Genomic DNA, 16966 nt, shown 5'->3' with positions numbered 1-16966 from the left:
TAGGCTAGTATTTTGCCAAATATAAAAAATCACTGAACAAAGAGTCACCTTGTTGACCGGATGTTCTGTTGGAAGACATGTTGATTTGTCATGAAGGACTGAGAGGCGATTTTGTCAATTCGTCAAAAGTGTTTTGTTTAGAAAGATTTGTACAAAATTAAATAGTAAGTTTAGTGATAACGTGCTGTGTACCGTGATAATAGTATAATGTTTGATATATGTTTACTTAAATAAGTTTTATAAAAAGAAACTTTTTTTAGGACCTTCGTAGTTATTTGGTAAGTGTTGCGTTAATTTTTCCTGTCACTCTTTTAAAGTATTTATTCGACCGAGGCACAGTTCCGTGCACTAATCGACGGACCTTCACCTCGTCTGATCGTATTTTTACAATGCATTCGCTAAGTTATGATATTTATGCCACGAAATGACGTAGCGGTAAACATGCAAGGAAATTAAATTTAGGCCGTGGATATTCGTTTAGTGTCGTATTTGTTTGTGTATTTATGATCTGGATGGTTGTATTGTGACGTCAATTGTGTATGAGGTGAAAAATCTTAGTGTTAGTGGAGTTTGCGATATGATAAAAGTTTATCTTTAACTGATAGCTATGATTTAGATTGGGTTTCCATTCTTAGTATGAACGTGTACATGACAATTTGAAAAGTAAAAAAATTGTGTCTTGTGTTGTGTTTTATACCTGACTGATTTTTTATAAAAAGTAAGTATTTAAATGTTAAGTAATTTTTATACAGCTTAATGTAAAGTATGGTCATAAAATATATGAGAAGTATGGTCTGTCCAGAAATATAGATCATATTCCACATCAAAACCCATGTGATAGTTAAACTTTACATAAATCTGCAAAGCTTAATTCAATTAGCTACCAATTATAATTTCTAGGTTTCTCTACAGTTATTAATTAAAATAATACACAATATAATTAACACTCATTGTGAAAAATCTGAGAAATTCTTAAGAAATATTGTCCATTTTATAATTTTCACCTATTCTTACTCATTTTCTTAAAAATACCTTGATATAATTATTCATCTCTATAATTGTTTGGTTTTGTTGTTTGTGTCCCTAAAATAAGAATATATATTTAATAAAAAGCACTCTAATATCAATTTTAAGTTGATAATAATATGAATGATTCACTTCTTTAACAAAGTAAATAAGCTTTGTAAATATAAAGAATCTACACAAAGATTGTGGTTTTTATCAGATGATTTATCAAACATGGATGTCTTTTTATACAGTAATATCTATAATAATGTAAATACAGTAGAACTCCAATTATCCGAATTAATGGAGACCGGGACCCATTCGGATAATCAAATATTCGGATAATTGGATTAAAAAAAAAATATTGCCATTGGAGAGAATAAAAGCTACGTTTTGATATTGCACTATTTTTTTATTGAATTAAATGAAAGAAACATGAAATTTTCACATGTTTTAAATATTTTTGCAATCATTTTTCTTATTTCCTCTAGTGACAACGCATCTTTATCATCATCATCCTCTCCATATTCTTGTTAGGGGAAGAATAATAGCGCACTTAAACTTTTTTTGGACAATTTTTTGTGATTCGGATAATCGGCGATTCGGATAGTCGGAGTTTGGATAATTGGAGTTCTACTGTACAAAGTATTTGTTCTATGAAAGTAATACCTTTCTTTTAAATGCATATCAGTGTTATCTATATGAAAGCATAATTATTATTGTTAAAACTTTTTGCTGTATGTGCGTCTACCTATACTTTGAAAAATATTTTCTCATAAGTACAAAAATGCAATTAAACTAAATGTGTCCGAAAAAATAAATTTTATATTGCCAATCCACTTAGTCCAGTCTGTGGGGGAATGTAAAAGCCTCTGCTCTACAAAAGGTGGCGTAGAAAATGTTTTGAAACAATATTGTTTAGGTATGAAAGGTTAATAAAAATCCAAGTTTTCGACCTTGACGGACCCAGGCGCTAGCCGCCATCTTGAATTAAAGGTGCTAAAATTAGGTATATTTTAAATAACTTCTCAATTGTTTACTAAATCACAAAAGTGTCTATGAGGGGTTCAAAGAAGACAAAATTACCTACATTTTTTTCATACATGATTATTCTGTAAGTCTTAAAGGTAAAAAGTTACAAGCGACGGAAATAATAATATTTACAGAAATCATATAATTTTAATTTGGTTTAAAAATTGTGCAGCAATCTTTTTTTATTCTTTTTGATGGCCCGGGCTGTTTAATGGTGGCTTCTTCATTATCGTCGCTGAAATTTTCTGTTTCATTGTCTGTATTTTTAGTTTCCAACCATGAAATTTCGTCGATTAAATTAACTTTTTATTGATAACTTTACGAATCGTTCATATCGGATATCTTCTAAGGATTCCTTATCCATGTCCCCTCCGTAAAAAGTTACTAGAAAGCGTGCTCCAGCGTCTTCGATTTCTTCTGGTCATGATGACGAAATTTCATGGTTGGAAACTAAAAATACAGACAATGAAACAGAAAATTTCAGCGACGATAATGAAGAAGCCACCATTAACCAGCACGGGCCATCAAAGAGAATTAAAAAATGATAGCTGTACAATTTTTAAACAAAATTAAAATTATATGATTTCTGTAAATATTATTATTATTTCCGTCGCTTGCAACTTTTTACCTTTAAGACTTACAGAATAATCATGTATGAAAAAAATGTAGGTAATTTTGTCTTCTTTGAACCCCTCATAGACACTTTTGTGATTTAGTAAACAATTGAGAAGTTATTTAAAATATACCTAATTTTAGCACCTTTAATTCAAGATGGCGGCTAGCGCCTGGGTCCGTCAAGGTCGAAAACTTGGATTTTGATTAACCTTTCATACCTAAACAATATCGTTTCAAAACATTTTCTACGCCACCTTTTGTAAAGCATAAATACCTACAGACTGGATTATGTCAATATTTAAATATTATTTCATTAAAAAATATCTTACAATGCCTATTTATCTTAGGAGAAAGCTTAATCATCTATATATTTGCTAATTTTTTATGGGTATAGTATGCAAACTGCAAAATACAAATTTAAATGATATCAATGCCCTCAATTAATTTATTTAATTTGCTTATAAATTAACTGCTATTTCATAGATAACTTAATACATAATGTATTCACTTTTGCATAACTGGATTTGCAATTACATTTAACTAATTTAGCCTCTTAATGCGTGTGATAATTTATTTTATATTTGAAGGTCTCGCTGGCAGAACATTTGTTTGTCGCAAACAATTATATTTCCTCTTCCTTTGTTTTTATTTTTATTGTGTTCGCATCTTGATAAATGTCCTTTATACAGTTGCCAACCAATGTAAAATGTTTTAATATTATGGATATGGACAGTATGGATATATGAAAAAGTAGCGTGATAATAATTTATAGGTGTTTTAAGAGGTTTTTTTGAATCTGACTAAGATTCTTGATTTTGCAACAAAATAAATTAAACACAAGAATAATACTGCTGTTTTAAGTATGACAATTATGAACATTCCACTCTCTTTATGAATGTTATGGTTTTTTCAAACTCAAACATTTATTTATTCAATTAGACTTCTTTTAGAAGCACTTTCGAATCTTTATTACATATTTTTAACATTTACCACCAATTCGGAAAGCAGTATCTATGGGGAAGAACCAACAAGAAATGCCATAGTTAGTCTTTTAAAATCATGTCAATAGAGTATTAAATACTTAAACCGTGAATGTATTTCGTATTATAATGATGAAATTTACATTGCTGAAATTTACAACTGAATGTACAAACAGCAAAACTAACCAATTCTGTTTGGGTCTTAGACCATATTGTAAAAAATTGAAGTTTTCGTCCCGATGTACGAAGATTTTGATAGCTTTGGTTAAGAATTATTAATAACTTACAGTAACATTTGCAATTATTATTTACTACTTTCTATAGAAACCTGCCTAGTTCCTATCACAAACTAAACATATGATGAATGTCTATTATACAGAATTAGTGAAATCAATACAGCTGTTATGTGGTACTCTATCTACTGACAAACATTTTAATGTATTTATATACAACTCTCTTTCCGCCCATGGTTTCTCCAGCATTGTGAAAACTTAACAAAGTGCTTAAAACACTTCAAAGAACCACAAAGTGCATTTGTGAAAACAGAATGAAAATCGAAAAAATAACGTTTTGGAGATTTACTCGTACAGATAGACGGACTGAACTTTGTTTTATAATATGAACTGATAAATCACGAGAATTCCCGCTAGACGTAGTAGATCAGAAACAACTGTATACAAGTCTTTCCTTATATGGATAAATCGGAAATTCTATACACGTTAGTTTTTATCGTGACGAAGTCGGCTATCGCCATTGTGTGATAAGCAAAAGTATGTATTTATGTAAATATAAAATGTAATCCGTAGGTTTGCTCTTTCTGATGTGATCTAATTTCAAATTAAGTATTTGCACAATACATAATATTATAACTATACATATTTACATTACTCCTGAGTCCTGAGTATTATAACTACCTGTGCCGCATGATTTCGCCCAAAAGCAAGTATTTCCATAGTTTATGTGCTTTTCTGAAACAAAAGCTACATCACTGCCAATTATCTATACTTAATGTTATAAAGCTGAAAAGTTTGTTTGTTTGTTTGAACGCGCTTATCTCAGAAGCTAATGGTTCGATTTGAAAAATTTATTTCGGTGTTAGATAGCCCATTTATCGAGGAAGGTTATAGGCTATGTATCATCACGCTAAGAGTTAAGACCAAAAGGAGCGGAGTAATGCGGGTGAAACCGCGGGAAACAGCTAGTCACTCATATCCGTTCAGTGGATTTCGCGTGACAGAGTAGCTAACAAATATGCATCCATTGTTACAAACTTACGTGTTCTTATAATATAAGTAGTGGTCACTTTTACCCTTTAGAGCAGTGATTCCCAAAGAGACTTGCTGGGGGTCTACGTAGGCGTGAACAAAAAATGGGGGTCCACGAAAATTTATCTGCTTTTGATAGTAAAGAGCAAAAATGTAAGCATAGTTTTTGTTAGTGTTATAAAATGTACCATTTTTCGTTTTTATTTTACCTATCGGAATATAGAGACAGAACTCAGAAGTGACACAATTTTTATTAATTACTAGCGGTCCGCCCCGGCTTCGCCCGTGGTACATATTTACGTTTTCTATACATAAAAACCATCCTCGTACTTCAAGGAATATAATGAAAAAAGAATTATCGAAATCGGTTCAGCCGTTCTCGAGTTATGCGCTTACCAACACATTTTGCGATTCATTTTTATATTATAGATTGGCGACTTTAAGAATGTGGTAGAAATGTAGCAGCAGGGGGTCCACCGAAACCAGTAAAATTTTGAAAGTGGTCCACGAGAAAAATAAGTTTGGGGACTACTGCTTTAGAGCTTAGAGGATAACCTTTATTTTGTTGAAAATATTATTTGTTACTTTTCTGATCAATATTTTCATCAATAAACTAATTACATATCACGAAGTCGAAGGTTACGCGAAGCTATGTAAATGTCTATATTTAGATTGAAAGGTGCAAGGTAGTATTTATACCTTATCTATAAAGGCCAGACCTATCGCCCCAGTGGGTACTGGGTAGGGTTTGGGTCCCGGGACGTCTCGTGTCTCGAAGTCCCGGGACTTTTTTGTAAATTTCGTTGTCTCGTGTCCCGGGACTTTTGGGTCGAGACTCGAGACGAGACACGATAGTCGTTTGTATTGTATTAATTTTTATTTTCAACCGACTTCTGTTGAAAATGAGAGAGTGTTTTCCTTGTCCGGTGGCGTTATTACAAAAATCAGAAGCAGATTGTCGGACAAAGCTGTTAATGCTCTGATTTTTTTAAAAGCCTATTTTATAAAATCAAAGTAATTTTATTTTTTTAACTGATTAATAATTTGAAAGACTGATTCAAAAGTCTGTTTTACAGATAAGGAAACAAATCTGTGATTATAAAAATTACCAAATTATGATTAATATGATTATGACATGATATTAAAGTTAGTATGATTGTTACTAAGTTTCTTTTATTATAATAATATTTAATAATTGTTTTAAATTAAAAGTTAATCTGTGATTATAGGAATAAACATACCAATTATTTGACATATTAAAGTTAAAACTATTGTGGTTATATTTTATGTTTAATAAATGTTGATTTAACCGATAATTATTAATGTTGATTTAAAAAAAAAATCCCTTTTTATTAATACGTTTCACCAGAAATCAAAGTTCAAATTTTATAATTAAAAAAAGTCTCGAAGTCCCGGGAAGTCCCGGGACTTTGGTCGTAGCCTGTCTCGTGTCCCGGGACGTTGAAATTGTCGAGAATTCCCAAACCCTAGTACTGGGTAATAACAACCCTTGTATAATTAACATGCGTAACCTAGGCTACCTTTGCGTAAACGTTACAGTTATAATGGGTCAGCTATTCAGACAACGGTGCAATACCATTTTAAGCAGATGAAAATATTTAGGTAACTTTCACATGACTGATTCGGTTAGAGATCTCATCAAATTCAAACATTTTATTCATGTATTTTGCAATATCATTATTTAAAACTATATACTACCAATTACTATATGACTATCACAAGTCGCAATGTTGTTTCTCGTATGAAAAATCGATAAGAATCGAAACTGTTAAAATTTAGATCATAAAATTAAAAATAATTTAAATTGAATATGTACGTGTAATCCATTCGTACCGCGAACACATGCGGTAGTACAAGACTTTTTCGGAAGTTGTATCATATTATAGAATCTCGACATCATCGTCTGATCCACATTAATGCCCAAAGTCAGTTATAGTTAATGATGAGATACTCAGATGTTTGTTACTCTTTCAAAAAGCTGATCAGATTAAGTAAGTAACCCAGTTAAAATTAGCTCCTTTAGGCACAAGAGCGGAGACATACTAGCCAGGAGTCAGTTGTTATCAATACTTCTTTACATAGTGCGCTCAATGTGGAAGTAGCAGTTTTTTCTCAATATGCGGAAGGTAGGAAACTCTCGTTTCACCCTGAAGCTCATGACGATCGATTTCCATTTATATTTAGTGTTTTCCTTCCTACCCGCGTGATAGGTACTACTTCGACGACTCAGGGTGGCCTTGCGGAGGTCGTTGGTTACGTAATTACATTAAATGGGAACTAGGTAATATCGTCGTGACCTGTTTCACTTAATGCAGTTTTATGAATGTTTATATGGTCAAGGTTTCGTACAAATGTTTGAAGGAACCCTTGAGATTGATAGGATCTTTGATGGCATTAATACGACTGAATCCACGAGGATGTCGGTACGCGTAGTACCAACGTCTTCCGACTAAAGGATATCAGTTTTACGCCTTTTTTATGTTAAAGTAATTAATTTGTATGTAGTCTGCATTATGGTTATTAACCTATGCAAGAGGTTTTCAGTCACAGACATGTATATTTTAGTAGACAACGCAAGTACCGCGATCTGTATGAAAACCAAGCGTGTCATATTTTTTGTACTGACCTTGACGCGTTATGACGTCACGAGCGCTTTTTAGTGATGGTAATTTCATTTTACGCTAAATCGATTAGGACGCCACTCGCGCGGCGATTCTAGTATCGTCCTATCCCATCGAAGTAAATCGAAAGAAATCAGATCAAACGGTTCTAAGAGGTAGACAGATCTATGTCTAAGAGGTAGTTAAATAAATGAATCGTAATCGATTACTAAATCGATTCAAGACAGAAAAATGATAATTACAATAGACAGAGGAATGATAAAATAAAATTATAAACCTTTTAATATTCTAACAAGTAAACTAATGTGTTTTAGCTTTTTCTTACATATGCCCATTGAGTTACCATGTACTACGTACTAGAGAGGCCATCGAAAGAAAGTAATGAAACTGTCAATCAATCAATCTTTATGTCCCGTTGCATCGATCCATTTTTCTTTTATGTTCGAGTTACTTGGAAAACTGAAAAAACAAACATAGTCTAAGCAATAAGGAGTTTTCTTAAAAAACTCCTAAGATGACACTTAAACTAATGGCGTCCATGTCATAATATTTATTTTTAGTACCTTTGTATTAAAATACTTAAAAGTTCTAGGTCAAGTCCTATTAAATGACAAAAAAAATCTATGCCTTTTTTTCTGAAAAATTGCTACTTCAAATTATCATTTTTCTGTTCGATTATAAAATCGATTAGAATCGAGAACTGTTGCATCAAATGAACATCACTAACCACAAAATTGGACAGAAAAATGAGAACAGAAAAATGAGAAGACGCTATTCATTGCTTGTTATCATACGACGCGATCTTTACCGTGCCAAGTAAAAGCCGCAATGTATTCCGAATCATTTCGTATGAGTTGGTATCCGTGTTTGTCACGATCGTTTTCCACAGATATTCTTTATTTGATTTTAAAATAAATAGTGCATATTCTGATTAGAAAATTACTTACCGGTGGAAGGAAACATCTCTGCTAACTCGGCCACTCACAGTTGTGGAGTTTCTACAGTTTATAACGGCGCAATTCGGCATTTTACTTTATTCAGCTTCACGTCTTTCCTTGGCGAACTGCAAGCGCGGACTGAGTGTAGGCCAGCGTCAAGTAAGAGTCATAAACTTAGTTTGGACACGGGAAGTACATACACTCGCTTAGTCTATCTTGATACATGTCTGTGTTTTCAGTCTATTTTGCTGAATTCGCCGAGCTAGAGATTATCTTCCAAATAGAAAAAGTTATATTATCTTATAGTTATTATTTCAAATACTTTAAAAAATCTAGTTAGGGCTCTCAAATGTATATTTTTCTCAATTGGAATTTCCTTCAAAGTTTAACAAAAACTCTAATATCATCATCAGTTTCGGTGAATCTGTGTAGGTAGTTGTTTATCATTTTTATTTTGATTTACCTAAGTGTGAACATTTGTCTTTTGTGTTAATTTGTTTACATTGTATCATACCTGTATATCTACGTAAGTATACACGATTATGTAATAACTATATAATAACTTTTAAAACATAGGCTACTAAAAACACAGACGAGATCGTGTAAACAAAAATGAATCGATATCTAAAATTAGTGCTCACTTTCCAAATATTATTGATAAAATGCGAAATATTTTATCTACAATGTTACGTTTGAAACATTATTAATAATTCGCGGTAATATGAGTCAGATGGGCAGGATCTGGGAGTTTTACATGAAGCTGCAATGGTTTTACCCGTGATGATAGTTTGCATACAAAAATTATGAGGATATTTTTGATTTTCAGAATTATGACTTAATAAAATATGAATAAATTAATTATCCCTAGGCACTTCTCGGCTCGTCATGATGATAATTAGCACAAATCATGTATACCAATAGTATAAATGCGAAAATCGTTTTCAAGACTGAGCTTTTCATAATCGGATTTGGATGAATTATTAAAGAAATGTGGAGACATGGCAAAAAATCGTAATCTGCCTTTTAAATCGAATAAGAGATTACGACCTCTTCTATGTCGGGATTCTTTTGTCTTTGTTTTTATCTACTCAATTTATATTATCATGTAATATGTTTTGATGTTAAGCGTTTTGATAAACTGAAAATAACGATATGATTATATTAAGCACTAGGTAAACAAGGTGCAGGATAATTATCAGCGTGCTAAGCGAAGTGTCCTCTATCGCGTTGGACGTAATCATAAATTCGTGTGCCGACCTCGCAGGAGCGGTTAATGTGACATTGTTGCAAAATGTGTTTGTCTTTACCAAAATAGCCCAATTCTCAGGATGGAGGTCAGTAAACCAACAGTCTTGTTTAGCTATATTATTAATTATTATAACTACCGGTCCGCTCCGGCTTCGCCCGTGGCAAATTACGAATTATGTACTGTGTAACCTGTAGTACCTATCACGTACATATCCAACGGTGAGAGAATTTTTGAATTCGGTCCAGTAGTTCCTGAGAATAGCGCGGTCAAACAAACAAACTCTTCCGCTTTATTGCAAGTTGTCAACTGCTACACCTATTTCTCAGGAAACCCTTCATGTCTTTGTTTGGTTGATGACTAAACTAAAACTATATCAACGTCACGTCAGCTTATCTTTTCGGCTATCTATATCCACGATAATAAATAATAATACATACCTAGTAGTTGAATGTGAACAACTTAATGTCGCATGAATATCCTTATATTTTTATCGTTTTTTTTTCCATTGTTTGGTTAGTGCTAATATAGGTACATATAAAGAAGGATTAGTTTATAATACATACTTGCATGGAGTAATTATTCCCACAAACTAAATATGTATCTTAAAAATAAGACAAGCCGTTGTGAGTTATAATGGCATGACTTTGTTTTACATATTATGTAGTTATCAAAAAGATTACTTACATTTGTTTGTTCGTAATAGATAAGCTATAAAACGGTTTTATCATTCATTCGTTAGATTAGCATAGCTTAATAAAAAAAAATACAACTTATTTTTCTAAGACGTGATAACAACATAACGTGAAATTCTTATGAAATTGTTTGAAGAAAATTCTGTTAGTATTCGATATTCGCTCTTTAAGTGTTAATTTATATTGTATAGTATCAAATTCTCGTTCATCTTTCGGTTTAATTCTTTGTTTGTTCCTAGATGTTTTTTTTTTTCAATGTTATGTTTTTGTTTCTTTACGTTGTATAAAACGTTTATCTTACTCAAAATCGGTTAAAATTGCCATACATCACCGTGGCTAGCGAATAGGAAGATAGTGCGACAGCGCGCGCGACCGGACGCGTTCCGACGGTTCAATACCCTATCTTCCTAACATAATATGAACGGTCGCCGAACCGAGCTACCTGATACGATTCGGTGATTATTATTTATTATACATAATATATATAATATACAGTATGTATGTACCTGAATATGTTGTAGTTATTATAATGTGTGAGCAGTATTTTATGAACAGCTGATGTATGAAACCCGCGAAAATTTTGTATCGCATAATTTTTAAGGGACTCGAAATGTTACCACTGAGGTTAAGGGCCCTTAAGTAGGTGAAAACGGAAAAATGGACTGTTTTCTATGAGCTATAATTGAAAATATTGAGGTTTTTTCGCACTGAAATTTCTAATATGTATTACAGAACGTATGTGTGATGGGATGACTGTTTCCAAAACACGATTTGAAAAATTTTGCTCGATAAAAAAAAAATCCTAAAGTTACCTCTAAAATATCATATAAATTCTCATTACAACTGTATTTTACGATAATAATTCGTATAAAATCACAAATACATAGGTATTTACTATTTACCTTCTCGATTTCGTGACTGTTTTAGATTTAGAAAATACTAAATATTTTTATTCACTTTTTGATAAAAATGTGAATGGCGCTTACGATTTTCAGTTTCGAGCACGTTGATTCCATACTAAACGCGGACCCCCTCACCGCTTACCTCAGGCCCGAATAGCTGAATTTTCGCTGACCGCCTAACCCCCCTTAACTTCCGGACGTTAAACTATTTTTATACAGTCATTATTTATCGTCGATGATATCATATTATAAATACAAGTAATTCATCTAACACGCCGCGGCCGTGGGCTTCTGCGTATTCAAGACTCAAGAGTAGTCCTTCTAAGAAGCATGATGATCGCGGCGTAATATATGTGTGGTCTCATGACTAATTTTGACCATTGACCCTACTAATACAATAACTCTTTGAACAGCTGATCTCTTCTGAGTTCTGACCATCTTGGTCAAACTATCCCTTTCCTCGTCGCGTTACCATGGCGACGTCTTTGTCTACTTACCATATATTATATAACCTCACATACTAATTATCCGTTATCACTTTTCCGTGCAACAGCCTTGGTTTCGCCTTGCCTGTCTGCTGTACGATGACGTCATGCAAGCTAAGCCAAGCGAAGATAGTTTAAAAGTATCGTGACTTGCTATTTTCAAAGTAACAGCAATATTATAAGTGACTTTCTTTAAAATAACTTTGTGTAAACAATGTACCAATTATGTATGTGATAGCTGTATCAGGAAAAGGTGGTATGTTAACAAATCTAATCTGAAAAATGATTATTAATATCCTTCCTTACCGTCCTATCGTTTATTTGTTAAATAAATAATTAGTGATAATTAGTTATAAAGGTAAATAATTTTTGTACATAAACAACGCCAAAATCAATAAACAAAAAGAATAATTTTAAAAATTAAATGATATCTACTTGACTTCAGATACTTACTTACTATAAATACGCTCAGGTACTGGTAAGTAGGTACCTTAACATTTTAGGTGCTCTGAAAATATATTTGACCTTAATTATTATTGACGTTATCAACTGGTTCTCTTATAAATACCAATAAAAACAAAATAAGTGTATATTTAGTTATTAATTTGCTTACATTAACTATATGTATTCGAATTCCGACCACGAACGCAAAATTTTTGGCGTGGCCTTGATAAAACGTAGTGGATCTATTAAGATGAAACCGTTACACTGTGGGTAACTATTCTTTAATCTGTGACTGTGGTCTGTGACGCTCCGTTTGGCAATATTGCAGCCTTTGGAAGTGAAGCTATAAAAAGTGATCTCAAGGATTTTTTAATATTCAGAAAATGTAACAAACTATCTTATTTCATGATTCGTTGAATAGTGCTACAAGAGATGCCACTAGAGCTATATCAGCATAGTTTAAGTCGCCTCAAAATCATCCAATCGTTCCAGATAATACCCCAGATAGATAATAATTGCTGTTTAGTTGTAATTACCTCGACAACCCTGACTCACTAAACTCGATACTCAAATTTAATTTCAACAAGTGCCTAAAAATGCGATTAAAAATGTCGTCTCAATAAGAATTAGCGAGAATGTCTTTCACACGCTCCAGATTCTAATCTAACCTAATATATCATAATTTATGTAAGCCATTGCATGAACATACAATAATGTTCACTTGCCAACAGCCAGGCGGAGGAGGGCTTCCTCCCACTGCAGCGCTCATAACCACGTAGAAGGCTGCAGTGGCTTATGTAAGCAAACTAGATGATGTCCCGGCTTTACTCGCACGACCTTAGGCAGTAGCTTATAGTAAATTACAGCCTATGGGCTGTTCTGATGTATAAGCTATTTAACTGCCAAGTGTAATCAGAATTTGTTTTGTGGTGTCTCCGTGAAAATTGTATTCATTTATAATACAGCTATCAACAGGATGTAATACTCTTATGTAGGAATATGTGACTGGTAGGATAGGATAAAATAATACGACATGTTGTCCGGCATCGGGTTGTCTTCTATCGCAATACTAAATGTGTAGAAGAAAAACGCAGAAGAATTACCTAATAGGTGAATGAAAAAGCCTTGTCGGTCATTTATTTGATTGTAAACACGTCTATACATAGTGCACAAGCAAGCGTGATTAGGGATCAGGTTAAAGAAACGAGTTTGAAATCAGTTCAAAAGTCATTAATCTATGCAAAAATACTTTGTTCGAAGGTTGTTTCACACTCGCTAAAACAATACACATGAGATGGCATTGTATCATGAGCGCAAACAGCGATAATACAATAGAACTATCTTATCTGTGCAATTTAAAAGCGTAACAAATAACATTGGTCGCGCAGGTCAATAGCACTGTAAAAATTAATTTTATCTAAGCGTAGACTGAGCGGGAGCCCCTGGGTAAGCCTTTGTCTCAATCGACTTTCGAAAACATTATTGGATTGCATTTATTTGTCTTTATGTGCATTTGTAGATTGGGAATCGATAGTTGATATGAAAAGCCAATCCTATAACTAATGAAAACTATTTGATAGGCAGGCCTTTGTAGATCCAGCAAACAAATGCGATTACATTTTGGGATGATTTCATATCTAACTTGGTAGGTTAATATAATATTGTTTCAACAAGTTATTTTACATAATGAATGAGAATGACTTGCTTTTTACTAACCTTCTACAGTGAAGAAGCCTTTTACATTGGCGCCGTCTAAGCTCCTAAGCCAAAATTGTTCTAGATTAGTTGGTAACTAATAGCTACTGAAAAGAAGTTTACAATAAATTCAATAATGTTCTGTGGTTAATACGTTATTCTGTATTGTTCCAGAACTCCCTTCACGGGGACGAAATGCAAGTAAACGTGGCGGGGCTAAGGAGAAATATCAAGAATCTTGCGCACAACTACTCTGATGCTCAGGTGAGAAGGTTTAACCCTTTTTTGTCGCACTATGACTTGACAATTTGCAAGTTGTGACGTAAACACATTAGCTTACGTATACGACACTAGCTAGATTCTATGACAATTAATAGGAGGTGATTATGGGTAAATACTCCGCGTTAAGGTGTAAATGTGATTTAGTATTAAGCTAAGCTATGATTTGAAATTCGTCCGGCTTCCGGCTGCTGGTATTAATTAATGTGTGTCAATTTGTAGGACTTAAGTTTAGTATAGTAAGCTATTTGTCTTCGGTAAAAATTATTGTTCCGTTATCGAATTATGAACAACATTAGTAGAGTAGCTTTTAATCCCCTTTTCTTTTTTTTTAAATATTTTTTTTTACCTTAGTACAGTATCGAATGTTACATTGATAGTCTAGTCATCTCTAAGTAGCACGTCCACACTTTTGCCTTCCTGCATCATAAAAAGTTAAAAACATAAATCTCATTCCACCAGCGAATGATAGTTATAAACACATGGCGCGATAAACAGACAGGGGAAGTGCACATCAATTGAAGATACAAGATCCTCTTCCTACAAGCTCGATGAATACCAAATAAGTGGGGTTATTGAGATTCGTATGGCGTTTGCGGTGCGGAAGGGACCCTTGGCCTTGTGTAATTTGGTACAAGAAACATGCCTGATTTTACGAATATCTTTAGTTCTTTCTATAGGTCATAATGGGGATATAAGAGCTTCGGAAATGTCAATTTCCTCGTGGCATTATTGACGACTCATTGGTTAGGGTTTAGTGACAAGCGCCAGATGGTGTTAATACGATGTGTATTGGGAACTCCTAAAAGTGTCAGAATTACATTGTAAGCGTACGTAATGTATTTACCGTTTGTGGAGGAATAAATATCAAATAGAGAATAACTTAGTTTTTATTTAACCGATGATCAATCGATGATCTCGATGATATTAACAAGTTGAATGTTGCCAGAATTTCACTTACCTATTACCTACTCTCACGCTTTGTCAGAGTCGTAGAGATTTACTTCAATACTAAGTTCTTAGAGAAACTAAACGAGTTAAATTAGGCAAGTGAGTTACGTTAACACCCGCATCAAAGGCATTCGCCCTTGGACTAATCCGTTACATTCTTATACAACCAACACGGAACACCGTCTGAATGCTAATTAGAAATTTCACCAACCACGTGTAAGAACTGTTTCTATAGACCACAGCCTTGGTAACGAAGAAAATATTATTAATTAATATTACTGTCAAGGGTACAATTTCTAATCCATAATGATTTCTATTTAATAAGGAGCGTATTTCTATGTAGAATGTAATCAGTTCTACCTCTATAACGCAAATTCAATTAAAATGCGCAATAGTCTATTTTTCTGGGTTTGACTAACTATGTTCAGAGATAGTGAAATTCGTTATCCAGCTAGAAATAGAGTTGCTTAATTGTCTCTGTAAAGTTGTAAAGATAAGATAACAATTTTCGAGATGCGTTGCGTATGAAAAAGTAATATTACGCAAAAATACCACACATAATAACGTATTCTCTACAAAAGCCCCTAACATGACTTGTAGGCAAATAAGAACTGCAACACTATTCAAAAATCTGGAGATATTGCCAAAATTCGTCATATAACACCTAATTTCATAGCGCATGATATGTCTTGCAGGCAGAACGAACTGCCAAACTATTAAAAATCCTGCCTTTTTGACGAAACTTCGTCCAATGTGGAATTGGACGAAGTTTTGTCAATAAGCAGGATTAGAATAAGGAGAGGACTAAATTCCTATATTTCATAGATACAACCGTCGTATTACAGGTAAAAGTGCGCGAAGCAACATCGAACGACCCATGGGGCCCGTCCAGCACGCTGATGGCGGAGATCGCCGACCTCACGTACAACGTGATGGCGTTCACGGAGATCATGCAGATGATATGGAAGCGACTCAACGACCACGGCAAGAACTGGCGGCACGTGTACAAGGCGCTGGTGCTCATGGAGTACCTGATCAAGACGGGCAGTGAGAAGGTGGCGATGCAGTGCAAAGAGAATATATTTGCAATACACACGCTGAAGGACTTCCAGTATATGGAGGAGGGGAAGGATCAAGGTTTGTGAGCATTTTTTTTGACTCTTCAATGAAAATATACAATTTATTGCGTTAATGATCGTTAGGAATGATCAAGGTGACTTTTTTGATGTATGTGTAATATAATAGAAAAATTATTGTCTGGTGTGCCAGTTTTTGTAATTTGTCATTATACTTGAAAGGAAATTTAACATGAACTGTATCTAAGAGTGAACTAAAAATTGCTGACTGGAAATATGCCTTGTTAGAATCAGTTTCCCAAATATTTCCTACAGAACTCAGGATTCGCACTACGATCCAACATGTCATACACACGAGTTGATTAAAACACATGCAGGTCTTCTTGCGATGTAAACAGCTTGTCTAATCGAATTAACGTATCGATTTCTGCCAGTGATATCAATTACTTTGATGAATTACTCGACGTCTCTAATTTCGTACGTGTTTGGAGTTTTAGGCAGTTTTCATTGACTGACTGGTTGGCTTGGTTGCTAGTGGCCCTGCCTTCCAAGTCGTGGGTTCGATTCCCACCTGGGGCAAATATTTGTGTGATGAACATAGATGATTGCTCTGTGTCTGGGTGTTGATTATCTATATAAGTATTTAAAATTATATATGTATGTTTATCAGCCACCTGGTTTCCATAACACAAGCGAAAGCTTAGTATGGGATCAGA

General features: G+C 33.7%; 1 protein-coding gene across 3 annotated transcripts in view; it reads left to right on the top strand.

The window, feature by feature from the left end:
* The window catches only part of lqf (epsin homolog lqf), an 84941-nt gene that overhangs the window by 59620 nt on the left and 8355 nt on the right, over positions 1 to 16966 (top strand). Inside the window, exons 1-3 of one of the 3 annotated variants that reach the window (XM_090104232.1) lie at positions 68 to 278; positions 14119 to 14208; positions 16020 to 16311. In XM_090104232.1, coding sequence (XP_089960358.1) covers positions 14140 to 14208; positions 16020 to 16311 — 361 coding nt within the window. In that variant the 5' untranslated portion in view covers positions 68 to 278; positions 14119 to 14139. Of the gene's footprint in view, positions 1 to 67; positions 279 to 346; positions 719 to 14118; positions 14209 to 16019; positions 16312 to 16966 lie in introns of those variants that run through there. The other 2 variants (XM_090104233.1, XM_090104234.1) reach the window with 2 other exon arrangements.

This window comes from Colias eurytheme, chromosome 8, assembly GCF_061535395.1.
Source record: "Colias eurytheme isolate Ceu_HAF_F1 chromosome 8, ilColEury1 Martin Lab GWU primary, whole genome shotgun sequence".
NCBI classification, from domain to species: domain Eukaryota; kingdom Metazoa; phylum Arthropoda; class Insecta; order Lepidoptera; family Pieridae; genus Colias; species Colias eurytheme.
The sequence above is the reverse complement of the archived record's forward strand: the minus strand, read 5'-3'. Positions and strand labels throughout refer to the sequence as shown.